This window comes from Cyrtonyx montezumae, unplaced genomic scaffold, assembly GCF_038088225.1.
Source record: "Cyrtonyx montezumae isolate F1298 unplaced genomic scaffold, pur_monq_1.0 scaffold_5, whole genome shotgun sequence".
NCBI lineage: Eukaryota > Metazoa > Chordata > Aves > Galliformes > Odontophoridae > Cyrtonyx > Cyrtonyx montezumae.
The window spans coordinates 4,210,852-4,238,431 of NW_027072056.1; the positions used below are offsets into that span (position 1 = coordinate 4,210,852).

Sequence of the window (27,580 nt, forward strand, 5' to 3'; positions counted from 1 at the left end):
GAAACCACCTCCTAAGTAGACTTAAATTGGACAATTTTCATAGTACAAGTTTAAAAACCGTTCTCATTCATCAATAAAAGTGAATAAGTTAAAGTTACTTACGATTTCATGTTGTTGTTTTTTTTTTCTATTTAAAAAAATCTAAATTTATCACAAGTTATACTTATCTTACTGTCTAGATCGTGCCATAATAAAAAAAAAGAGAAGGAAAACAAGAAAGAAAAGCTCCCACCTTAACTCTGGCACAAGGAGTTTCACAAAGCCCATTGCCAGCAATGGACAAAGAGGGAATCATCAATAAGATGTTTTTTTTTCCTTAGCCAAGCTTCCTTGCTGCTTCACTTGATCAGGAAGCCAGATGCATTGAAACCAGGGGCAATGCCATTCTGGAGTTTACAGCATCCACGGCCTGCCATGCATTTGGCCTGGGAAATGCATCCAGATTTTTCTGCCTGGAACGAGACGCTATCTTGAACTTAAAACCACAGCTATTCTCTCACATGCAGCTAGAGAGATTTTGTTCTCTGATGGTGCAGTTCTGTACTTGGGTTCCTGCCGGGCAAGAGCAGAACACAGACTGAGCAATGGCACTGCAGATCCCTGTGCAGTAAGGCACCTGGTTGGCACTCAGCCACCTCCTAGAAGCTGCTGAGCCACAGCCAACATTTCGGGACCGCAGTCCCACTCACCTTCCCTCACCAGCAGCCACAGGCTCAGCACTTTTGGCTGGCTGCTCTCAGCTCTGAGTTCTGCCCTACCTTGGCTACCAGTCCCCAAGACTTTTTTTTTTTTATTATTCCTATTGCTGTACAAATGATCTAAAAATGACTTCAACCTTCTGCCAGCGACGTTCATAAAGGTGTGCATCCACTTTATTCAGGGTCCTCTGTTAATACCCAGCAATAACCCTATCCATCCCAGGTCCTGCCCACTGCAAAAGATAAAATCCCAGTAAAGTAATGGTTATTCATTCACAGAATCGTTTGGCACATTGTAACTACAATTAGTTCTTCATTAAACTGTTCAGGAAGTTGAAATGCATAGACTGTAGCACTAAAAGAAGCCCGGGGCACAGGCTCTTTTACACTGGCCCCGTTAACACACCAAGAAGTCAGTTGCTGAAGGCTCTCACTGTCCCTTTAGAGGGAGGCACTTTTTCTTGCATTGACTGTCCGACTTCAGCCGCTCTGGCTGGCAGAGTCTGCAGCGAGAAAGGGTCAGTGTGATGATGCACCAAGTCTCTTCAGCTTCCAACCAGCCCGTTAAATAAGCCCCATGGATGTCTGAAGGCACTGTTCTCCCTTCTCAGCCTCCGTGTTCTCAGAACAGCACTTGGGCATTTCCAGGTGTCTGTAATCTTCTGTTTGAAAAATCCTGCATCTTCAGTGTCCTCAGATCTGATGACTTGTTTTGATGTCATTAACACAAACAGAGCACATACAAAACTGGAAAAAAAATAGCTCTAATACTTAAGTTCTGACAACTCCATACGTTGATGCATTACTTGCTTGGGGAAAAAAATACAACATATACAAAAATGTATTTGATACAAGAAAGGAAAAGTAAAATAATAAGTCAAAGGCACCAGCATAACTTCCAAAGCCCAAGTCAGAGCACAGATACGATACATGTTTTTGAACCACCCACCACACCAAGCAAAACACCCCTTAAGCTTCTGGCCAGCAAGTCTAATGGGAAAAAGAGCACACAGGAAGACAGCTGGAATTGTTTTCTTGCCCTGACTATAGCTGATCATTTGATCATAAATAAACTATCTGACCCTTACCTACATATCCATAAACTGACATCCAAAGACTTGACCAGTCGTGAGGTTTCTACGAAGTAGCAACATCTTCAATTAATAGTCCACAGAGCACAGGCATGTGAAAAACATTAACACTTCTCTTCCCCCTCTCTCCATACTGAAAAACCAAAGTACATCTGATATTGTGATTTCTTAAGTAGCCATGTTGTTAATTAAACAGTTGAGTAACAGATAATCCATACAAGAAAGAAGGGACAAGATGTACCTTCACATTTGTCACGCTTGCTGTGAATCTAGTCATCTGGGAGCTTACTAGAGCAATTTATAGGTAGAGGGGAGGGAGAGGAGAACGAAAGAGATCAGCAGGTAGAATTAGTGCTGCTCTCTGAAAGCTTGAATCAGTCATTCAAGTACTGAAAGTACCCAGAAGGGTACAATGAATGGGAGTTGTTACAGTAAAGTCATTAAAGCCCTTAAAACCCTGGGCATGCTAAGTGGCATTTCTGGGCTGTCTGAAGAAAAAGAAAAAAAGGAAAATAAAAATTAAAAATGAAAAAAAAAAAAGCCAGTAATTCAGTCCTTAATTCCTCCTGGACCCCAGAGAGGGATCACTAGATTCACCACAATTTATGTCAGGTGTCTTCTGGATGAGAGTTGCTTCCCTTTTGCAGATGTTCCCCCCATCCCACCCCACCCACAAATCTCTTCCCTCCCATCAGAAGTGTAACAATTTCATATATTAAAAGGATTTGTAAAAAACAAAACAAAAGAAACCATAAACCAAACAAACGTAGGCCGGGGCAGTAATGTTAGCGATTACTCTTCATTGCTTCTTTGGCTGCCAGGATCAGAGGCGTCAAGCTAGACAGAGGTTTGGCCAGTTTCAAGAAGGGATGCTGCCAGGAAGAGAGAAACACAGTAAATTAGTAATGAAACAAAACAAAAGAGCAGTTTAAAAAGCCAGCGTAAGGCACATATTCATACAGCTCTTTCCATCCTGAGATAAAGAAAGCAGTGCAATTATCAGTGTGGAGCTTCTTGAGGAACTGATCGAGTGGTTCACAGCACCCATAGCCTGCTAATCATCCCTCCTCTTCCCAAAACTGTCTCATCTCTGTTTTCCAGTAAGAGGTTTCCTGCTCAAATGTCTTCTCTCAGTCCTATTCTGCTCACTTCAAAAGCTGCACTACAGTAAATTCACCAACTGTTAGATAATGTGGCAGAATGATGGCACAGATTACTGCCAGAAAGACTTCAGAACATTCAGTACAAGCTTTGATGACTGTGATTCCTCCCAACTTACTCTCCTCTGAAGTCCCTTCCCCTTTCCTCAGGGGAAAACACAAAACAGAAGAGTGTGTCAGGTCTGCAGTGCCTTTTAACACAGGCTTACCTTAGAAGTGGCCTCTGTATCTCAGACTCTGAGGGAAGCTGACTCTTACCTGTAATAACTCTTTGGCTGATCCTCTTTTCTCAACATCCATCTCCAAACATCGGTTTAAGAAATCCCGGAATATTGGGGACAGTTTCTCAGGATTCTGAAGCTCTGGTGTGCCATTAGTTGCTATCAAATATAAGGCCTGTAAAACAAGGAATGTTGTACAACCAGGTCAAATCTTTAAACTGACTGGCCTAGAGACAATACCTCAGCCCACATGAGTAAGGGCCTGGTTGTTTGTCTACTAAAAGCAGTCTACTTTGCCTCTCCCCAGTGAGATGAAAAACGTTAAGAACCACTTAAAGAAAGCTGCCATTTACTCTTGCTAGTAGGAAAATAACCTTCAGAATCTTTTGGCAACAGTTACTCATATATATACATCTCAAAAAAGAAAGTATCAGACAGACAAAGCAGCTCAAATCGTAACCTAATGGACTTCCCTTTCCTAAACTAAGGCAGAAGGCTGAATTCAAAGTCAAAGGTTTTAGTTACAAGAAGGGACAATCTGCCCTTATTTTGAACAGAGTGCGAATTCAAGACAGCTGACATCCTTTCACATGCAATTCCCTTGCACTGCTGAAGCTTTCTGTCTTAGGGTATTAACTTTAAGGCAGATGCTACCAAGAATCACACTGAACCTCCTGAGATCCACCTGGAGAACACTCATGAACATCTGCATTCCTTACCCTCAGGGGGTTTTCATTGAGGTATGGGGGTTCTCCTTCCACCATCTCAATAGCCATGATGCCTAGAGACCAGATGTCCACTTTAGGGCCATAGGCTTTCCGTGTGACCACTTCAGGAGCCATCCAGTAAGGAGTTCCAACCATAGTGCTGCGCTTGCTCTGCTCTGGGGTGATCTGAGCACAGAAACCAAAGTCGGCTGCAGGATAACAGAATTGAAAGAAGTTACATTGGCGCATCCCATGGAAGTGGACTTCTTAGTTTTCTCTATTACTACACACATAAGTTACTTCTCCACACTTGAGGGGTTTCTGAGGGAGGGGGGACGTTTTTTCACCCCACCATATTCTCCATATTACAAAATATAACGTGGGAAAAAGCACACATGAAACCTTAAGGTGTTTAAGCAGGGCAGACTTATGTGGGGAAAAAGATAAGGCTTTTTGTCCTCACAAAAAGGGACGGAAGTATTATTCTGTACAAGACAGGTATTTTGCCCAGTCCTTCCTTCAGTATTCTTAGACTGGTACCAGCCAAAAAAAAAAGGAAAGAAGTGAAACAGAACACCAAAGGCAACTCTTCTGTGTGTGGTATATACACCCTGAGCTAAAAAAAGTCGATCTGCAAACCATGGATTCTGCCCTGCTAAACAGATTTCATTTCTGCAGCTACTGAGTTGAGCGTTTCACAGCAATTTGGCCACCAAATACAGGTACTACAGCTGACAGAGACATGGAAACTCAGCGGAAGGAGCCTGGACAAGCAAACCTTTCCACAAGGTAACTACTTGAAGAGAACAACCACACTCAAGAAAACAAGAAAAGTCACCTATTCCTATAGCCTTCAGGTGCAGCAGCAATGCATGTTCCATCATGTTACTTTATCCAGCTGCAGCACTCCCACTTCCCAGGCATGTAAAGCATCAATAAGAACACAGCTAAGGCAGGAAGAAGATTTTACTTTATTATTGACACTAAGTTTAAGAGAGAGAGAGAGAAAGAGAGAGAGTTTTTAATTTTGGATCAATTTTGAAAGTGTTATGCCAAGCAGTACCAACAAAAGAGCCACAGTTCTGAAAATGCTAAGTTGCACTAAGAGGACAGTTTAATTAAGAACTACCCCACCCCCATTATCAAAACGTGGCCCAGAAAAGCAAAAAAAAACCTAACAACTCTACAAAAGCTTCTGAGTTCCTCACCAGCATTTCTTTCAGTCAGGCCAATTGGCAGGTACCACATCAAACTCAACACACAGCCTACTTCAACAAACACACCAGAGAAGCAGCAGCAGTGTGTGTGTCCTGCTACCAGCAGGGCCTTCAGCACCATCCCACCAGCCAAGATAAGAAAGACAGGCAAGGTGTAGATCACTGTTCAGCCAGTGAGTGCAGGCATTAGTAGTGAGGACAGCTTTACAGCAACCCCGTTTCTGGGCAGGACACGTGCCTTTGAAGTTTCCACTAGCTGCTGCCTCTCCTTCCACAAGATGCTATCTCCTCATCCACCTTAATGCTGGACACCCCTTCCCGTGCTCAGGCAGCAGGCAGGCAGACTGGTGTCTCTTCTCACTGTAGCCACCAGAAACCAGATTCTTACAAAGAGAAGAGCTTGAAGTAGGTGCAACTTCCACCCTCCACCTAAACAGCTCATAGAAGCTCTACAAACACAGCCAGAGGGCTAGCCTCAACACAACCACAGTACCTTCCCTTCACACAGCACGTTTCCAGAGCTAACTCCTGTTTTCTCCAGTCTCCCTCTCCTTCATCTTCACCCAGTCTCCCTGGGGCAGTGCTTCTTCCCACAGGGTGCTGCCCTGTCCTTTCATCACACTTTGCATTGACAGCTCTTATTTTTGAGCCTTCCCCAGGCGACTCTAACTATTCACTTCATCTCCTGAATCCATTCTGTTTGCTCACAAACACACAACTCCTTTAACCAAACAAACTCCTACACAGGAGATCAGAGCATCCAACAACGCTGCTAAGCGAGCCAGGTTGCTCATAATCTTTCTTCGTGCTCCATCTCATGACCAACATGATGCTGCAAACCATCTGAGTAAGGAATACTGCTGAGATGCGTTTTTACAGCATTTCAAATTCCTACTCAAATCCATCCCTTCAGTTTTTGGTTGTTTAATGTTGCGTGCATTCCTGAACACCAAGGAGTCAGATAATGCACCTCTCTCAACACTCCCAACAGCTGCTTCTTGTAGTTCTTCAGTAGGTCTTTGTTTTCTGTCACGTTTATACACACCAGAAACTCATTTACTATGCACAAGTTCATGCACGCATGACAATTACCTGAAGAGTATGTCATTTCTTTTGTAATTTCATTATTTTATTAATGAAATGGTATTAGACTTTCAGTCCAAGAAAAGGAGACCCAGCACAGGTGCAGCATAAGACTGAACTGCAATATAAGCTGTTAATAATACACAAGTTGTCTTGTTAGTGACCTTCTAACAAAAAGGGCAAATAATGACAATCTGAAAAGACCAACACAGTAACTGCAGTTAGCTGCAACTCTTCTCTCACAATCATTTACATCTTTGCATTACTGCTTGCTGCCAGTTAATTCATTTACCAAACACTCATAGGACAACAGGCTTGCTTCAACACCCTTCTGGAATAACACTCTCAAAATCTTACACGTGAGTGCCCTCAGCACTTCCATACCAGCTACCTGCAGGTTATACACTCTGTAACAAGGAATTAATCTCTACTATTCATCTCCAATTAAAAAAATCACCTCATATTTCCCTGTCAGCTCTCTTCCTACCAATATATACACAATAATGCAAAGTTTATTGGGAAAGCGAAAGCAGAACACTGAAACAATTGTCTGGTACTCACTCAGTTTAACTGATCCATCCATTCCTAGCAGCACATTGTCGCTCTTAATATCTCTGTGGATGACCTGGTTGGCATGTAGGAACTCAAGTGCTTGCAAGCACTGGATGGGAGAGGAAAAAAAAAATTCAGCATACGGAAATACAGATTCTGTATGCCAACATTAATTTCAAAGCAATGCTTAACCCATAACTAGCATGGAAGACAAAAATGCTCCAGGTATTATTTAAAACAACCAGCAGAGGAAGCTCTTGGGCTAAATAAATACATAAATAAATAAATTAAATACTCTTCAGATCTCTCGAGGTCCGAGATAACTGAAGCACAGCTTCTCTCCTATCTTATCAAACCCAGAAATCCAACACATCACGATCGCATACGTTCATTTTGGTATATGACATTCCCATAAATTGAGGAACTGAACTGTCAGAGACTAAGTGAGAACCCTTTAGTCTGAAAGTCCACCAAAAGGAATGCTTTGTTCTCAGGGTGAAAGTAACCTCTCAGAAAGTGAAAGCTGTAAAACTCTTCATGATGAACAGCCCTGGTTTTGCTCGTTTCTAGATTAAAATCTTTCACACTAAATTTCTTCATAAACCAAAATGAAATCTACTTCTGCAATTTGAGAACAAAAATATATATATTTGTAAGATATTATCTTCTAATGAAAGCAAAAGATCTGGCATTAGCCACTTGGCATGGCTCAACTCCCAGCAAGTAGCTCGTACCTTTGCTTACTTTAGCAAAGCAGTACTGATTTACAGAATGACAGCTATCTGGCATCCTGTGCAGCAGGGTTCTCATGAAGTACAACAGCTCAATATTCAACTTTTACCTCAGAAAAGATTACTGTAAATAGTCTTCCACTGCTTCCAGCTCTGGTTTCTCAGGAAATCATTACCTGCCCATACACGTTAGCTTGTGTTCCATCCCCTCCCTTTGGCTGAATCACCAAAAGCAGATGTCATGTTCAAGTAGCCACGTGGGTCTTTAAAAAGCCTAAGTTTCTTCTGCACAGCAAATGATACACTTACTGTTTCCTTTGCTGTAACAAATCAAGCTAGATGCTGGCACTCTGACTTCCATCAGAAATCACTGAGAACTTTTCTGACATCGTGTATTTTTAACTCTCAAAATCAGGCTTAAAATTACTCCAGATAAAATTTTCTGGAGATTTTTTTTTTTCCTAGGAGACCCATAAAGCAGACCGAACGTGCAATTAAAACAGTTACTGAAATAAGACAGGGACAGTCTGCATCCAGTTCATCTTTATTTGCCCCAACATTCAGCATTCCCAAACACCCAGCTTAAAACTGACATTCAACTGTGTCACATGCTGCAAATGCAATTTTCCACATCTCCCTGATTTTAGTATCGAATTGTGCTCTTAGTACCATGCATTCTTCCTGTCTGAATGGATCCAACAGCAACTGTTGCAATTACTTGTGACATATGTGCACCATAAAACCCCAGTGAGTAGTGTGTGCTTGCATTCCTCCTCTCATCAAACCCAATACTCACCTCTCTGCAAACAGCAGCAATCTGTGCTTCATCCATACATGTCTCTGTGACCACATCTGTTAGTGAGCCTCCAGCTAGATACTCCATCACCACAAACAGTTCATCTCCTACAAGGTAACTGCAAACAAAGAATGAAAAGCATGCCCATGTGCCACTGAGAGAGGCTGAGAGCTGAAAACAAGCACTATGACTTCTGGTCAAGGAAATGATTCACAAACACTCCAAGACAATATGTAAAGAAAGCTGAACTCTGGGAGTAGCTTGAAATGTAAATGCTGGCAGTAAAAGCCCTCTGCTTTCTAAATGGGCAGGATAACACCCTACATCACAGTGCCTTCCAGCTGTACTCCTGTCCACCACTGATCCACAGCTACATGCAGTACTGTGCTCATGACAGAAGGCTTCGTACTGAATTGTTAGGATTATTCCTTATAACAAATTACTTTAAAAAATTAAATTTAAAAAGATGACAGTCTAAATATAACCTTATTTGTTTTTAAGACCCTGACAAACAGGAAGTCTGGGTCTGCAACTAGAATATCTAATTAAAACTTCTGAAACCCCCTAGGAATGAGGGAATCAGCTGGCTGTCTTCAATTACCTGTCCAGGAAGTTGACTATGTTCGGGTTCTTTAGCTCCTTCATTACCAAGATCTCATTAATAATCAACTCCTTCTTGGGCTGTTTCTGCAGGTTTATCTGTTTGATAGCAACCTGACAAGGACAAAATGAAACGGTGGTCACTCAAATCTGAGTATCAAAACTTTGCAATCATTCTTAACACAGCAGAAGCTTAGGAGAAGTGAGAGATCTCATAACAGAATTAGGGAGTTTGGCACAGCTTGCTTGGCAGCTGGCAAGCTGTCTCCTTATTAGCATACAACTTGAAAGAATACAACTATATTAGCATACAACTCATACTGATAGCCAACACCATATTCCAGGAGCTAAAATGATCCAAAACCTTCACTCCAGCAAAAGCCAAAACAGGTAGCAAAGGAAACTTTCAAGAGATAAAAAGACAGTTGCCTAAATCTGTAACGGGCCTAAAGCAGACCAGATGCTTGTAGCTACTCAGAGCTGTTACCCAAGGCAAGGCAAGCAATTTTTTTTCCCCATCTTCTTCTGAATAGCTTAGTGTTTGAGTGCTGGAAGACAGAAGGAGCTGTAAAAACCATCATGGACAGAAAAGATCAATAGAACAAATCAACAGAGGCAGAAGTGAAGGACAAGACATAGCAAACTATCAAACAGAGAAGTGAGAATGAGCAAGACAAGGAGTAAACAGTCTCTCATAGTGCAAGTAAAAGCATCAGCCTGAGAGAGAACCCAGACAACTGAAATGATCTGCCAGGAAGCTGTATGCAGGTACTGGTGTAGTCAAGGTAGGAAAAGAAGAAACATCAGGGTCCATAGCCTATTGCCAAAGGTATCAAAACAAGAGAACATGTGGCACAGAATCATAAAACAACTAAAGACTGAAAGGGACTTCTCTAAGAGGAATCTATCTCCTTATTTTCTACATCTTTCCCTGCTGGGGAGCTGAAAACAGTAGTGAAAGCTTTCTCTGAGCTTCTCACCACTGGACAGAACTCTCCTCTCACAGCTTCCTTCTCTTCCAAAGATATTAAGCACTGAGGAAGTCAGACTACAGCATCAGTTTAATACATGAAGAAAGAGGACACAAGCAACCAACTCCTAAACCATCTGCCTAACAAGACAGAGAAGCTCTAAGAAAGGAACTAAGGCCAAAACTTCACTCTGCAGTGAGAGGGCATAAAGTGCTGCAGCATGTAGGAAGCATGGTAAGAGAACATACCAAGACAATTGAGAGGGCTGCATTTATTACAATGTAATATTCTACCCCAGTACTGCTAGATGTGGCTTACTGATGAAAGAGCTATTTTGTACCAGTGACAAAACCAATGACTCCTTTCAGACTTTTCAAGGAAGATTAAGGAAAAACTAAAGTAATTCCTAGCATTTCAGTCCTGGGGAACTAGAGATTATACCTGAATTGATGCCATCATCTTTACTAGATAGGTTTGGAAGCATCAAGTAGTGAAAACAGAGCAGAATGTGGAGAGGACATTTTAATTAAAACCAAAAAGCACAGGGACAAGCTATCCCCACGTAGATCAGGTATACTGAATCATCTCTAGCAAAACAGGACTAGAGAAGAAGTACTGAAAGACCAGATATTTTATTTCTGAAAATCTAGGGTACTACTGCCCTCAGTATTTGAAGGATAAACTGTTACCAAAGCACATATCTGGAACATCTCACTCCCTCTGCTTTACACTGGAAAGAAAAAAAACCTCTATTTTTAGCTTTCATCATCTGATTACTACAAAACAAGGCACACACTGTTACAAATGACCATGACAAACATTCTTCTGGGAGGTAATAACAGATGTTGGAGCCACTGAAAGAAATGTAGCCAGATTATTTCAGCTACCAAAGAACATTATTTATGGGAAAAGTATTTTCAATGCAGTGAGCACGGGAATCTTACCTCCTGCCCAGTTGCCACATCAATAGCTGTGAAAACTGTACCTGAAGCCCTGTGGAGAAAAACAAAACCATTACATGCAGCTGAGCAGACAATCACAAACAAAATCGTGTCAGCCTGCAGCGTTTTAAGAGCTTTATAGCAATATCACAGAAGGGTCAGTCAGCTGGTGCAAATTCATCAGCAGTACACTCATTTAGGAGACAAACTGAACTCACTTAAGGCCCTACAGTTTGTGCCACTAACTACAATCAGAAAAGCTGAGAAGCCCTTCCTGCAGTAGGTATTACTTTTCACCTATCTCCAGGGGAAGCCCTTTCACAAACACAGAAAGACATTTGGAAAGCATACAGCATGAGTCAGCTACATAGAATGAAAGCTGGATAAGCTAGAGTTCAGTATAGTTTTTGCTCAGAAGAATTCACAGGAACACTACAGCAGTATATATTCAAGGTACCACTGTTAGCTTAGTACACAGCAAACCTTCCAGTGGTCATTTACAAAATGGCTGAATGCATCTCAATGGGAGAGAACAAAATGCACCCACAGAGATGTCACAGGGCTACGCTTTTGCAGTTGAGAACTTCCACCTCTGTAAAGCATTCATCATCTTTTCATCAGCGCCTAAACAACCAACACTCCTGCTGAGCTTCAGTAAGGGGTGACTACCTGGCAGCAGCAGACAGATCAGGGCACACTGCCTTTAAACCAACTCTCAGGGCATACAAGTTGGGGACAACACTTACCCCTGCCCAATTTTTTCGTATCTGGTGTACTTTTTCTTGGGATCACCTATGCTCACAATAGTACCTAAGAGATGGGGAAAAAAAAAAGAGAAAGAAAAACATTTCCTCACAAAATCTTAGAAGAGCCATGGGTTTTGGAAAGGTTACTACTGTAGCACAGCCAGTTTCTGCCAGCTCATGGTAAAAAACACATCAATCCCATGGTTCCCCCTTTAGCAAGACTGGCTTGCCTGAGAGACCTCTAAGTGTAAATCAGCTCAAATAGTATAGAACAGCCAAAGGCTCCTGGTTGGGTTCCAATTGCAGAAGGCCCAGCTTCAGACAATCACTCTGCTGAGCTTTACTCTTAACAAGACAGATCATGCCATTTCCCATTATCTCAAGTTAATAATAGTCTTCCACATAGCAAAACCCCACATGAGATTATGACAAATCCACTAGGTTAGCTTGCTCCAGAAACCAGTCAGTTCCTGACTAAAGCACAGGAACATTACTGTGGTTAAAAATTATCTTCAAGAAGATTATGGAACAAGCTACAACAGAAACAAGAATATTTTGAGGTATCATGGATATATTATACGCACTGATAGCAGTATTACAAACTTTAAATTAAAACAAGTTTTACATTTTTTTTTTACCCAACAGGGCTCTGAAGCATAGAAACTAGCAACACTTCTGAAGGCAGCTCCCCTCAGTCCCTGTCTGATAGAATACTGATCAAGCAAAGTAATCACACAAGCCTACACAGACATAAGGGTCCAGGGAAAAAGCTTAATGACCTCTGCCCCAGCAGCCCTAAAGCCTTTGCTTATCTGAAATAAGAACACCTACGTAGTTTTTCCATGATCTCTTCATCTGACATTTTGGTCTTCTTCTTCTGCTTATCACCTGACTTTGTCCCACCATCAACTGAAGCATCACCAGCTGGTGCAGGGATGGGGTCAATTACAGACCGTGTATAAATCTGTTTTTAGGAGAGAATTGACCCACTTAATAGAGCACCTCATTTACAATCACCAACATTCAGCTGAAAACATTCACAAATTTTCAAAGATCTCTAAGCACCATTTTAACCAACAGCTTGGAAGCAGAAATCAGGCATTACATTCCAGTAAGACAAGATGCTAACAACCTTACTGGCCTCTGAAAGAAAGAGGCAGATGCTTCCTGCACAGAGCAGATGCTGGGAGATTAAATTCCACAGAGAGACATCTTTTGGGTTTTTTACTTGCTAATTCTTTGCAACCCATGCTAGCTAAACAGTTGACAGGACTCCTCCTTTTATTTCACTGCTGCCAATTTCCAGCTTTCATAGAACAGAAATCAATACTGGATAGTGAGGACAACTACTCCTAAAAGGAAAAAAAAAAAAAAGGATTTGTGCTTCAGCATGAAAAGATGCATGAATGCCTGGGAATTCCCCAGTTGTCTACAGTCCTGGGGATTTTCTTAGAGCTTTATTCCATTTCCTTTTGAGCTGTTCAATAGCCATGCATTCAGAAAACAATGCAAGTTTACAGCTGCAAACAACTACTGCAGCGATACCAAGCTGCAGTCTTCTCACACTGTGTGAGTTTAGAAATGCCACAGCAGTCCCTGTGAAGCAGAGTCAGTATCAATGGATGAGAACAGATAGTTCACGGCTTTGGGCTCTTGGAGTGAAAATAACTTCTAAAGGATTTAACTTTCCATGCAATACTGATGACTCTGTGGGTGAAATAAGCATTCAGAACTTTTTTGGGCTTAGGTAGTATGTTACATTAGACTATCACATCTCAATCAAATTACAGAAAAAATAATTATAAAACACAGAATGGTTTGGGTTGGAAGGGATCTTGAAGCTCATCTGGCTCCAGTCCCCTGCTGTGGGCAGGGACACCTCCCAGCAGACCAGGCTGCCCAGGGCCCCATCTAGCCTGGCTCCGGACACCTCTAGGGATGGAGCACCCACACCTCTCTGTGCAGCAGCACCAGGGCCTCACCATGATCACATGGGAGCACTTCTTCCTAGTGTCTCATTTCAACCTGCCCTATCTTAGCTTAAAGCCATTACCCCTTGAACTATCACTACATTTTCCCCAACACAGTCCCTCTACAGCTTCCTTGTAGGTCCCCTTCAAGTCGAATGCATTACGCTTGTACCAATGTACTGTGCAAAGACCCAAATTCGGTGAGCTTTGTTTTTTTAGTATTAAAAAGCCACGTCCTTTCATCTTGGATTGCAGGACAAGTATAACAGTATAGCTTCAACACAAACCAACAAACTAATCAACATTAACTTCAGGATTTCTGATCCAAATTCTGCCCACAAATTAAGCATTTTCTTAGCTAGCACACCTAAACCAAAAGACCCTTTTCCCTAGGAGCTTAAAACAGGTCACATCACAAAAGTAATACTTTGTTAGAAGAAAAAAAGGAAAAAAAAAACAGAAGTAGAGAAAGTTCTGTGAAATACAGTTTAGCACCACAAATCTTATGGTTTCTCACCGATTTTGTGTGATCTGGCCGTGGAGCAATTATAGGAGGAGGTGCTTCTTCATCATCATCATCATCATCTGCCACAGCTGTCGATGGCTCTGAACCTTTGGCATTGGTCTACATTTTTTTTTCCCCAAAGTTTAAGAAAACACAAATATCAACAAAATTGTTTCCCTCACAACGTTAAGTACTTGTATTTTGTTTTGGGCTTTTTTGTTTGCTTTCACGTAAAAAATAAGATGATTCTTACTGATGTCAAAAGAAAAGTAGAGGTTGACTGGTATAAGCAACCAATCACAAGTGATTAAAGATTTGGGATACTGCAAATACAGGCGACCTGAAATTCTACGTGCTTAAGAAGACACAGAGAGAAGTAAACTCACTCACCGTTGGTGTTCCTGAAGGGAAACCATCTTTTTCTAAATAGGAAAAAATGGAAAAGACAAAATCCTCAGAAAAAAAATAATAATAAAAAGTAAAACTGCGCGAAGAACAGGGATCACTTCACAGATTCCTTCATCTCTCAGAATGCAAAATCTGACAGTAACATATGAATGAAACTAGTACTGCACTCTAACTCCATGCAGAGGGAAGTTTCCATGACAGGACTATTTGTTTCCCCACTCATTCTTCACTTCACCCACGCAGTTTTCCAAACTCAGTACTGCCCATCACACACACCCCTGTCTCACTGAGATGTGAATTAATGATTAAATGGATATATCTGTTCCATTTGCTGTATTTTGAGATAAGGACGAGGACATTACAAAGCTGTATTACTAAGCCATTTTCAGACTGCAGGTCATTTGGAAGGGAACTGCACAAAAGGAACTGTGTGCATTTGTAGGACAGCCATTATCCCATCATGTAGCTCCTGACCTACAGCAGTGACTTATTTGCAACTCTGGTGTCATCATGTGGGTAAAAGAACAGGCAATTCATAGATAAAAAGCATCGAGGTACACAGTTCAATCACACACTGGAGAAGCAAGTTCTCCACTACGAAACCAGCTGACCAGCCACAGATCCTCAAGCTTCTTAATGAACTGTGCTTATTTTTGGTTGCAGTTCCAGTTCCATTTCTTTCCCTTTCCTCTTGAACCAGGAAATTAATTGGACAAAGTCAGTTTCCAGTAAGTTTTACATCCATCTTCAGATGTCTGTTCCTTATTGGAAAGTAGCTTGCTCTTTCAGCACTGAAATCTGATTTACAATTCACAGAGAGGAAGACTCAATACCCAATTCCCCCTCCGGTGCATACTTGCATCTCACCTGGAGCAGAAAAGCTCAGATATTTCTGTTTTGCTGTGTCTTTGGAGTCGTAGAATTTCAGCACATCTAGTACTGCCTGGGGGTTTTTCTTCTGTTCTAACTTTGTGATATTCGAGGTCTGTAGCAACCGAGCCCATTGCTCTGGCATTCCCTGAAATAAAAAGCCATTTCAAAAGCAGTACAAACTTCTTTCCTCCGAGCAAACTGTAACACATACTGCCTTAAGCACACCAAAAGGTGTGACAGAGGCTTTTAAAGTTGATGAAGCAAACTGAGTCACAGCTGAAATACCTCCTGATGTCTCAGCATCCCCAGCATACAGGGGCTCCAGCCCACAGTGCCTTCCTGACACTGCACCTTCCAGGCATATTCAGTCTGTCATGAGGAATGGGTAATACAGAAGCACCCAACAGCCTTACAAACCATTGGAAGTGAACTAAAGGAGCTTTCCCTCCCTACAGTGTTTCCTAAGGAAGGCTCTTCCAGGTGACACAAAGCACTGGATGTGGTATTGACACTGCAGAAACACTAACAGGTCACAGCCTCATTACTCCGTGTGCTTTATAAATACACAGCAGAATTATTTCACAAGAACAAAGAAGCTAACTGTTCATCCTAAAATACCACCATGTTCTCTATAGCACTGACCCACAGCTGGTTTCTCAGGGACTTACAGTGAACTCTCCAGTGACAACATCAAAGCCAACGTGGATAGTATGCTCAAAGTCTGACGGTGGGGAGATTTCTGGCCGTTCCTTTTCCTTCTTCTTGCTCCCTGAAAATGCAAGGAGAGACCTGCTGAGTAATGACTTAAAGTCCCATTGTCTCATTTAACATAAGGAATCCGAGTGTAACCATTGGGATGAATGCAGCCATTATTCTTTTTGCTGGATGGAGGTGTTCACGCATGCAACACAGAAGTTTGATATCTTCGAGTACAGACTTCATGTAACAATCACCAACTGCTCTCACTCAAATCACTGCACTTGCAGCAGAGATTATGAGCCCCAGAGAGCAAGGAGCTCTGGAATACATGAACATTTACAAGGGAAAAAAATGACATTTTCACACAGGTTAAGAATGGCACTGAAAGAAACTTCACCTCAGTTCACTCTAATGACGGCTAAAATTCAGTTATCTCAGTGCTTCAGCTCAATGTAATTAATGCAAACTAGGCCTTCCTCAATGAAGGTAAAAGTTTACAGCCTCAGATCAACCGTGTAATTTAAATTAAAAGGGGAAAGAATAAATTAACAAGAGAAAGAAAGCAAATTTAACCAACACCAGAAGCAGAACCAGATCATACGCAAAATCCAACCCCCACACAACTACACTTCGATGTTTCATAATGCACAGGGTTTGGTTTGGGGCTTTTTTTCCCCCCCATACCCACTCCCTGCAAACTGTCTGCCAGTTCTGATGAACTCTAATACAAAACCCAGTCAGGCACCATTAAGTTCCCTTTACTTAAAGGGTTCAACCTTGGAAGGTTTCAGGAAACAAAGGCCAAGCCCTGCTCACTTCCCCCAGGCAGAGGAGCTGCTGTGTGCTCGGCAGGAGACCTGACCCCTGAGGCTTCACACTGGAAGGCAGAGCCCTGGCAGAGAGCAGCAGAGCGTGCCTCATTTGATAGTGAGAAAACAGCATGTTTACTCCTGGGAACGCCTATGGGCTCATGGAGCAGAGCTGAATCAGCTTCATTTATTGTAGCATTCGTGAAACAAACAAAAATTGGTTCGCTTTAAGGAATGAAAAGCCATATGAAGAGTCGTTATGGAGAAAGAGCAGACAGAACAGGACTTGCTGAGTGACTCAGTGGTTAAAAGCCAGTGGGGCAAGCATACGTCACAGCATCCAGAGCCAGGGACTGTCCAAAATCCCCACTTGCTGGCAGGAAAGGAAGGACGGGAACCCAGGACAATGCTTACAAATGAAAAGCCATGTGGGCTGCCGCGAGTGAACAATGCAGTGGAAAGACATGGCTATTATAAACAGGATATCTTTAATATGGCTGCACAGGTCGGAGCCAAAAAGCAAACGGACTGTCAAATGTTCTCATTTAACATCTTCAAGGAATGCCGTGCTCCGTCCCAACCTCTTGCAGTTGTTTATGTGAAAACAAGAGGAAGAAATGCTATATTCCTCAGGAAGATTTCTGTTCCGGAGCACTTGACAGCTAGGAGACACGGGTTGGTGCTCACACGGTTCAGAATGTGCTGCACAAATAAACCCCATCCTCCCACAAACACACATCTCACCCGGCAGGAGCCGAAGCACAGCTCTGCTCACATGAACAGAAGATCAGAGGCACTTTAAAGAAACGCAAGCAGCAAACTTCAGTCAAGAGGCAAGTCCAGTGAGCCATGCTTTGGCAAGATGTACGTGAGCCTCTGTTAACAAGGCCACTGTGAGGCCATGCTATTTTTAAACCTCTGATTATGTTTGCAGCACAGCTCTCTGTTTAAAAGAGAATCCCTTCAATAAAAGCCAACACACAGTCTGAGGAACAAGTGAACTTCAGATTTTCCCCACACGAAGCCCAAGCCCTTTGAAATGTGGGGAAAAATCTGAAGATTTGATCTGATCCCCCCGCATCACAAACCAACCTCAGTGCAAGTGACCCCTGTGCAAAGCCCTGTGTTGTGGCCAGCTCCAGCAGGAGGGTCTCAGCAGCCTGGCAGCACAGGAGTCTGCACTGGCATGCCTCAAAGCACAGCTGAAACCATGGGGCTCTGCTGAGTCTGCCATGTGAGCACGCTGCGTGCACAATCCCGGGGCATGGGCTATTCCCTGCAGCACTCCTTCACTGAGTTCTGCTCCAGAATAAACATTTCTGTGTTGAGAGGACTGTTACGGAGCTTTCCAAAAATGCACGCAGGTTCATTTGACTTCAGAAGCTTGGCCAAGGAAATTCATGGCAATTTAGTACTCAAGTAAAAAAAAAAAAAAAGATGACTATCTCATCACTTATCCTGAACAATGGAACTGGGGAAAAAAAGCTCCCTGACTAGGTGATTAAATAACCCTTTTGCTGATTGTTCCAGCACAGAACTAGCTCAGGGTTGGGGCAGGAACCCTGCTTGTGCTGAACCTGCTGCCTGAAGCAAGTGCCCCAGCCCACACCACCACCCCCAGCCCACACCCCATGGGACAAGCCATGCTGGGGGACTCGATGGAGGCAGCCAGGAGTGACCCTGCAACATCACGGTGACAGAAGGCTGCAGAGCAAAGCCAGACAGCCTCATCAGCCCTGCACCACGTCTGACCATCTGCAGTAACAGCCTTGTACATCTTCTGGGAAGGCATGCCCTCTCTTCCCAAAAAGAAGAATTTAATATTCTGGCAGTAATTGGGTTAACCTCTGCACTGGCTCAAATACAAAGTCAGTCTGAAAGACCATCTTGAATACACTCCAAATATATCTCAACTACTGACCAAGAAGTCAGCAGAATGAAAAGCCAACTTCTCCTCAAACAGGCCTTTCCATCTTGGGGATGCCAATGGACAAACCAACCAACACCAACCACATCATGACACCACACAGTAGAACCAACAACCCTCCTGGCCGTTCCAGCAAAGAATGAACCCATCGTCAAGGTGGAAAGAGGAAGTGTCTGAGGAGAGGTGAAGGCACTGTGACACATCACAAAGCTCTCCAGACACGCTCTGCCCGCTTGCATTAGTGGTTCATTTCACAACACGACCAAATCTCATTCAGTATTACTAATTCAGAGCAATTAATTCAGAGCACCATCCTTCCCAGACCCAAGGTCTCGCTCTCAGGGTGTTGCTACCAACCTGCACTAGCTTCTCACATTTTCTTTATACACTTACCTCTTTAAGGCTTTCACCCATACCAGATAAAAAGATCACCACCTCCATTGCCATCATGCAGCCACAGTCAGTAACTGCACAGTTAAGTGACCTTGTGAAATAATTATTCTGCTTTCCAAAAGCCACACTGGACAAATCTTTCCATCCTCTGAAAAGGAAAACACACCCACCACCCCCAGCAGCGCCGCTGCCAGATTGGGGCAAGCTGTCTGCTGAGTGCAGGAAGTCTGCTTCCATTTGTTTCTGGGGTGAGGGACAGCAGAGCAAGAACCAAAACCAGCCCTGGGGGACCCTCTAAGCAGAGCGAATGAGCTGCTACAGGAGCAAAGTCTCTTTGAGCAGTCAAACCTGTGTCAGCAGGTCTGAACCAGTCCTACCTAGCACATCAGTAACAACCTGCCACAGGAAGCCAAGAGCGGATCTGGAAAGCACTGAGAGCAGCAAGGTCTTCCCCATGACAAGACAATAACGGGCAACCTCTTTCTTAACACTGACAGGACAACAAAATACATCCCTCTGTGCAGTTACAGATCCGACTTCCATAGGAGTTCATTTTCCCCTATTCTCCTTCACACACCCTGTGCTTTCCCACTTTCTACCTCAAAGGTATTACTTTAATGGTCATTAACACCAAGTAACTTCCAGAATGGATGGATGCTCAGTTTAAACTAAAAACCTGAGCTCAGTGTAGCAAAAGGATAAGGAATATGATATGCAGGAACTGCAAGCATTTATTAGGGCTGCTGGAAAGTGCATTCCTTTAAACAGGCAGCAAACATGACAAGTACTAGGTTGAGGTTTTCCTCAAGGAGTCATTCAGGTTTAGTTTCTGAGCACTTCACCTTCAAGCCTCCCAGGGCAAAGGGACAGAACAGCTCTCTGAGCACGCAGGCCAAACTTCCTGCATTTTCTCTAACACTTGGGCAGGCCACAGTAAAGAAATTCCACAATGTCACGTGCAGGTTATGGACTCAAACACCTAACACACTACTAAACCTTGGAAGAAGAGCAAAGAAACAGAGGTAGAAAATTGAGACATCTTACCTTTTTCAGTGCCATAGAATATGGAGATGATTTTATTCCTAGGTTTTCTCTCTTCTGGTACGGAGGGCAGAGGTTTCAAGCAGTGGTTGGCAGATGATGGGTCCTTTCCCCCAAAAGGAAAGATAACACTGCTCATCCGCACAGGAGGAGCTGGTGGCTTGTCTTCCAGTTCTCCGTTGTCAGACATGGTTCTGAACGACTAGTGAGAGCTCTGAAACAGAAACATTGGTTCAACCATAGGAAGCAAGCACACAAGTCAGAAATCAGAGCATTTCTTCGGTTGGCCAGCAGGGAAAGAAGGTATGAATTCAACTTTGAAGAGCATAGTGAGTGCTACTGCACTGCTCAGCACTGACATTTTCCCCCCCAAGGAAGAGCTCCTTTCCTCCCCCTCCTGGCTCCCCACCCTGGGCCAGCCCTTCACTGGGCAAGCAGCAGCACCTGTGGGATGCAGTGTCAGACTTCTCCAGTGACGACACTGATCCAGTTGGAAAGAAGAGGCAGTTATAATGTGCATCAGTTCCCTAGTCTGGTTTGCTATCCGTTCACATCAAGTGATAAAGCACATGAGGACACCAGTATAACTTCTTTAAGGGCAGCTGTAGCTCAGAGCTTCATGTTATAAACCCCTTTAATGGCTTCAGATGTTTTCTTCCTTGTCATCTATCTTGTGGAAAGTGGAATAGTTTATGTTTAGAGCCGTAGCACACTGTCCACATCAAGCAGAATTGAGAACCTCTCTACCTAATTTATACAGCCCAAATAAAAGAACAGATCCAGGACGTAGTAGGATGTATTCCACTTCTGAGCAATGATGTGCATGGCTAGAAATCTTTGCCCCACATCTTCTTCACCTGTGAGAAATATACATGCATATACACACTCACACAATACCACCATAACCCTACCCGAGCTCTTAACAGGAGAGTGAGCACAAAGAAGCAGCCACCAGAGTTAACACAACAAAGCATCCGCTGGAGGTGTTCCACATTCACTCACAGTGAAACCTACAATGGCCTCTCCACCCTCCCCATGATATACTGGGCATTTTTTTTTGCTGATCACCAAGGAAATGGCAGCCTCACTGCTGTAAACAGCACAGATAGGCAGAAGTCACCTCTCAGTGAGAGCTGAATAATAAACAAGCCCCTCGTCCCTCACTGTGCCCAACTGAAGAGCCAGCCTGCTGGAAGAGAAGTCAACACCTCTCCTCTGTTTCCCACAGTGCTGCCACTGCCATTCAGAGCCAGGCTGGGATGGTGAGTACAACCTGCTGTCACTACCCACGTCTTACTCACCAAGTTCAAACACTGCACCACACGCTGCGTGCAACCAGGCAGGCTGTTGTTCCTCACTGTTATACACTGGATAGAAGAACACTGCCAAATCCCACCGAGGAAAAGGAAAGCAGGCAAGCAGCACAAATTCAAGCAGCACCAGAGCACGTTTTTTTATATTGTGAAGCTCAAAAGAGATTGAAATGAGTTACCGCCATGAATGCCCACAAAAGCACATCCTTTCTGTACAAGTACCTTCAGAGGCACAAACAGCATGAATCAAAGTCCTGGAGGCCTAAGTGAGAGCTGGTTGTGTGCGGGTTGCCCCACGGACTTACAGATTGATGGGAAACAGCTGTCAAAGCTGTGCAACATCCACCTAGACAAATCTGCCTTCAAGCCCTCTTCCTGACGACAGGCTGATAAATCGGCCTGCAACGCTGGACTCAGCTGGTGGGGACGCAGCCGTAGATCAGACTGTGCTTCCTAGTCTTCCATTTTTGCTCACTGATTGCTCTTTCAGATGTTGCAAGTTATCTGCAGGATCTTCTCAATTTTCCAGTACCTACCCTGCAATATGGGGAAAAAAAAGATCCCTGGAATTTAGCAGCAGGACGGAGCAGCCTACCCGCAGGGACTTTAATTCCAATCTCTTTCCTAACAATAAGCACTGCTTTCACAAAAGCATGTGCTCCCAATTTGAGACGTACAACCAAACACAGATGAAGAGTCCTGCTCTTTAGAATCAGCTTTTATGGGTGCAGAGGTAGAACAGTACAGTAGGGAGGGTCTGGGTCAGCTGCAACACAGCTCTGAAGTCACATGTGGAGTACAGGGGGGTAAAACCCATCTATGTGTGCCTTTCTTTGATACCAGCAGCACAAAGAAGCTCAGCACATATTCACTATCACAGTTTCCTGATCTGAAGATAACTTTGTACTTTGTATGTTCAAGAGAAGAAACCATTAAGGAACAGGTTGGAAGCAAGTATGTGGAAACCCCAAATCCATTTATTCCACAAGAAAATCAGGCACTTCAACACACTGGAGTAGCAGCACCTGTACTGAACCCTCCGAGCTGCAACTCTGACTGACTGGTTTGTGTGCAAAGCGTTCAGAAGCTTCCTTGACTCGGCCTGAAATGGAGCTGAGGAGCATGAGAGAAGAAAATAAGTCCAAGTTGGGCTGCAGGGACCATCAGGCTGGGAAGCTCAGGCAGAGAAGTTCCAGGGCTGATGGAACAGACTGGGGTGGCAGAATGCTCTGGATCAGCTTCACGCCTAAGGAACTGTGTTTGCCATTTGCAGTTAAAATCCTTCACTAAAGCCTGAAGAGGAGCTGTCCTCCTTCATCCTTGCCCCATCTTCACTATGCAGGGGAAATCTCCACAGCCCAGAAAGCACTTCTGAAATGGCTCTAGAGGTTTGGCATTATGTGCCATGATTGGAAGAGGTAAGAGAAATAAAAAGAGGAGTGCAAATACATCCTGAAGCTCCTCTCCTGCTCTCTCATAGAAAAAGGCACCAGCTAGGGGCAATCACTCTTGTGCCATCAACAAACAAGTAAAGGTAACAAAGAGAAAAGGATGTTATCAGTGGAAACGGATTCACCTTAGCCAGTGAAGATACTACTACTAATAATAACGGATTTGTGCATTTGTCACAGTCAGCAGTGGCACTATATTTAATTACAAGAACTAGAAAGTGATGGATAGAACCACAGACAAGCTGTGAGGCTGCAAACGATACTTAACTACAGACTTCAGACAGATTCATTCCCACCACAGAACACCACTGCAACCCACTACACTCACAAAAAAAGACACAGAGCTGAAACCTTTCCTCCCAGCAGCTCTGCTTCTTACTCCACAAAACATAATCACCGGGGCCAGAGCTGACGACCGCATGGCTCTGATTCTTGGCGTGTATCTCTAGCATATGACGTACTCCCAGCAGACAAAGGATGCTCTCTCCTCATCTTCTGTGGTCCTCACTGCCCTCCTAATTCGAACTGCAGAAGCTAAGAGCAAATGCACTCTCCCCTCTGCTGGAGAAGCAGCAGGAGGGCTCCCATGCTGGGCAGCATGCTCTGCCCCAGGGCTGCTCTTCAGCTCCTCCAAGTTCTAAGAAAGGACAAACGTTTTTCCTCTCCAGTTTGAGGAATGACTGAAGGGAAATACAATAAAATTGAAGACAAGCACTTTCCTATCTGCTTTTGTGCAGTCACTGTTTTCCTAGCACTCTCTACTTGAGCAGATCAGCTTTTAAACATACATCATGTGCGTCCATGCCTCAGCTTCATCCCACTGCATAGGACTGCAAGGCCCTGAGAAGGGGGAGGGGGGGGGGGGGGAGGAGACAGAAACATCTGGAGGGTCCATAACATCCATAAGGAGTTGGCAGCATGTTCAAATTAATATATTAGTGTCCTCCAAGCTTCATCTGTATTTCAATGCTGAGGATGTGATGCAAAAATAAACTGGCCCAATGCTTGGAAAATGCAATACTGAGCTTGGAGCTGTGTGATAGGACAGATGTGAATTCCCACCCCTGCCACAGCACAGCCTCACTTTATGCTGCCACTCTCAGCAGCCAAAAGCCACAACTAACCCCAGCAAAGCACAAAGCCTGACGGGAAGCTCACAGAGGTGCCAACTGAACTCAGCTCTACTTAGAGCAGGTGAAAATTACTCAGCTTATTTATCTACCATCAAGGAGCAACACAAACATCAAATGGAAGCCTACTCTGCAGGGCTGACCAAAAAGCAGAAGGAACCCATTTCAGTCTAGCATCACATTAAGAAACGTAACCATTTTGCTTTTGAAATCACTGCCTGATGTGCTGCTGCAGCTGCAGAACCCTACAGGGACAGCACCTGGGCTGCTGCAAGAAGTGCATAGCACTTGGGCACGGCTGCAGGCACAACACCTGAAATCAACACAACTCTGAGGTGTCTGAGGGGAAGAGCAGAAGAGACACAAGGAGTGAAGAATAGCCTGACCCCTAAAGGGCATCTTCTCTGGCTCAAGGCACGAGGTCTGAGAAAGATGAGTTATCCTTACAGCGATCGGTGTGGTGGTGGCTGCCATCAGCTCTCTTCCTGCAGAGCCTTATAGGGCACTGCTGGCAGCACTTGTCACGCACACAGAGCAGCATCCAGGACAGGCAGGTCCAGCACAGAGGAAAAGAGCTGAATAGATGCTCCACAAACTAATCTCCAAGGCAGATGGTGAGTGAAAAAAAATGGTAAAGTAAAAAATATATATATACACAACAGAAGAACTCATTTGCACTACTTCCAAGAAAAGACTGGTGTGATGAGGCAGATTAAGAGAGTCTTGCTTCACTCTTTGTTTGTAATGCAAAAAATCCCTTCTGAAATGTTCAGAGACATTCCCAGCACGCTGACACAATTTGTTATCTTGTCTTCAGCCTTCCCAGCACCGCCATCCCTGAGCAAAACACCTTCCTGGAGGAGACAAGCCTCGATGCTTCTTTATTCCAGACAAGAGAACAGATCTTCCCAGAAAACAGACACACACACTGTGTGGCTCTTCAGTGCAGTTTAGAGGGCTGGTCTTTTCAGCAGATATTCCATTTTCTCGGGCCAAACAGATTTTTGGAGCACAAAAGCAGAATGCAATGTCTGCATGGGTATTTTTCTAACACTCCTCTCTTTTTTTCCTATTCTTTTTTTCTCCTCCTCCCCCCCCTCAGAGGCTCCCGTTGAGCAATAGATTTCCTGTGATTAGCTCACATAGTACTGATTATAGCTCACTTCCTCCCAGGGATTAGCTGAAAGCAGCTTTCTGACAAGTGTGCTTTCAGATGGTGCTACCTTAGCCACAGCTCACTTCCTGCCCCAGCACTTGCAGCAGCTCACCCATCCAAGATGATTTTGCTGCTGTAGAAAAATCCACAGAGGCAGCAAACCTCAGACCGTCTCCTCCATGGTTTTGCTTTCCAACAGCATCAGATTTATTCAGTCCGATCTAAAAGAGTTTCCGCAGCAGCACAGGGGTACCTTGGGTGACTGAAAAATCCTTCTCTCTCTGTTTCAACTCAAAAGTCGTGGCAGACAAAGAATGACTTCCTCACACGCCTGGCAAATGCAGCCTCAGATCTTCTCCCTGCTGAAAGAGGACTTGTGCAATAGCAAGACCACGAGCAGTGCTGATAGCCAGCAGGGTGATGAGTCCCACCTACCCTCCATGCCAACGCATGCACGTGTGCTAACGGCACGCAGCTCTCGAGCCCTGCACCTCTGCCAGCCTCCACAGGACCTGTCCAAACACCTCCTTCCACCTTTAGAGGCCTCAGATAAAATAAGCATTCGGTCCATGCCAAACCGCACGCCCGTGAAAGCTAACAGTTATTTTTATTTAACTTTCCTATATGAGGAGGGAAGAGGAAACTAGACTGATCTGAAATATTCCAGCCAAGCACAAGCCTTTCTAAATTACAAGCACGAGCAAGCAAGATATCCTTTCAGATGATGCAATTGAGAAAGCTGCTGATACATATATATATACACACAAAAATCTGAGCGTGTCCAACGTGAACCCTTCATTAAGGTTTATGGAAGGACACACACCGAAGTGCCTTGCCAGGCAGTGACTAAAGGCACAAACACATCACCAGAGCCATTTCTATAAAGTCAACCACCACGAGCAGCAGTTTGCTGCTTTCAGCTGCTAGAGTGGCAACCATGAATGTTATGAACAGCCTTTTCCTGCTGACTTCCCTTACAGCTGCACGTGACAGAGGCAATGTCACTCTACCAACAACACAGGAGAACCTCAGCCTTCTGCAGATCAGATGAGATGACACACACTCCACGACATACCCAGCTCAATTCTTTCCATTTTACCTTCTTCCAACTGCTTGACTCCCTTTTTGATTTTTGCTGACTCAAAAATAGAAGGAAAACACAACCCAGAGAGAAACAGCTGGCATATAACTGCCAAGTGAAGGAGACAGTCTGAAAGGGTCACTAAGGCTCTGGGAGATCTTCCTAGACAACATCCTTCTAACCCAATGCCTAAGTATGCTACAAACCAAAGCAATTCAACCTGTCATCCTGTGCACAGCCCTGCAGATGCACAGAGTCCTGCGCTGAACACACAGTGGAGTACTGATTCAGAAATAAAAGCTGACCCATCTTCTCAGGAGCACTGAGGGGCAGGCCTCCTGTCCTGCAGAGATGCCATGACACACTGCCCTCACCCCTCAGCACAGGACAGCACAGCTTCCAGACAGCCACTAATAAAGATAAGCCAAACAGACTACACTTTTCCAACTCTGGCAGCCTCCCAGCCTGGCAGGCCAGGATCACACCGTGCCTAGTGAGCTGAAGGCACACGATAAGCAGAAGCCTTGGGAAGGACAAATGTTTTCTCCCAAAGTTTTAAACTGGGAGGAGGGAGATGGTTTCAGAACTATCAGCTCTGGTCTGTGATTGAGTTCAGCCTACCCGCTCAGCTCAGGCCTCGCTCCGTTCCACGCAGCCCACTGCCACAGTTTGCCTTGGAGCATTGTGCAACACTGCATAATGACACAGCGGCCTCAAAGGTGTTTGAGAAGCTTGTTCAGACCTCGACAAGGAAAATCCTTACCCCTGTGCTACCAACACGAAAACCTGACTCAACTCAAAGACAGCCGGCAGCAAGCAGAGCGCATGCAAATCCGGGACTCAAGGTGCTTGGGCTTACTCACATTTCTTTACCTCGAAGACTTCTTTGGAGCCTTTATTTTCATGAGCTGAGATCTGAAGATCAAAGGGGAAAAAGGAGAGGAGGGAAAGTTTATGAGAAGTGAAAAATGAAGTCTGTATCTCATCCTCGAGATCCTCTCTTAATTAAACTTGGCACTACGAGAGCACATTCCAGAGCAAAAGTTATTTGAATAAAGGGTACATTGCCTGCAGAGGCACCTCTACAACTCAGCTATACAGCTGCTGGGACCTGGACTGACAGCTCCCAAAAATGACGTGTGGCACAGAGATCACCAGCTACTCTGGTAGAGTGCAAAATGGTTTCTAACAGCCCGAAGTACTGGATGTGCAGAGCATACCAGCACAGAGAAGAACAGAAGCATCCAGCCCACAGGGATCCATCGCTCCCTCCATGCTGATGGGGCTGTCGAATGGCAGCTAAAGGGAGA

General features: G+C 44.1%; 2 protein-coding genes across 3 annotated transcripts in view; one reads left to right on the forward strand and one right to left on the reverse strand.

The window, feature by feature from the left end:
* Nucleotides 1-27,580, forward strand: part of SLCO2A1 (solute carrier organic anion transporter family member 2A1) — a 196,856-nt gene that overhangs the window by 69,410 nt on the left and 99,866 nt on the right. The window lies entirely within an intron of this gene.
* On the reverse strand, nt 630-27,153 carry PAK2 (p21 (RAC1) activated kinase 2). Of its 2 annotated transcripts, none has more exons than XM_065748438.1 (15): nt 27,134-27,153; nt 20,143-20,353; nt 15,939-16,039; nt 15,265-15,415; nt 14,380-14,411; nt 14,002-14,109; nt 12,346-12,478; nt 11,515-11,578; nt 10,772-10,820; nt 8,858-8,970; nt 8,257-8,374; nt 6,739-6,838; nt 3,890-4,086; nt 3,208-3,345; nt 630-2,661 (listed from the first exon to the last, which is right to left on the reverse strand). In XM_065748438.1, exons 2-15 carry the CDS (start codon nt 20,327-20,329, stop codon nt 2,575-2,577), a joined length of 1,578 nt encoding a protein of 525 aa, XP_065604510.1. In that variant the 5' UTR covers nt 20,330-20,353; nt 27,134-27,153; the 3' UTR covers nt 630-2,574. The 2 variants fall into 2 exon arrangements, with proteins under 2 accessions (XP_065604510.1, XP_065604509.1); XM_065748437.1 differs by lacking the exon at nt 27,134-27,153 and adding an exon at nt 21,758-21,776.

Coding starts and splice junctions, on each gene's coding strand:
- PAK2 (XM_065748438.1), bottom strand. CDS start 20,329: ATGTCTGACAACGGAGAACTGGAAGACAAGCCACCAGCTCCTCCTGTG. Junction 14,110..14,379: donor TCCCTTCAGGAACACCAACG/GTGAGTGAGTTT, acceptor AAAAAAATGTAG/ACCAATGCCAAAGGTTCAGA. Junction 6,839..8,256: donor TTGCTGCTGTTTGCAGAGAG/GTGAGTATTGGG, acceptor TCTCCCATCCAG/TGCTTGCAAGCACTTGAGTT.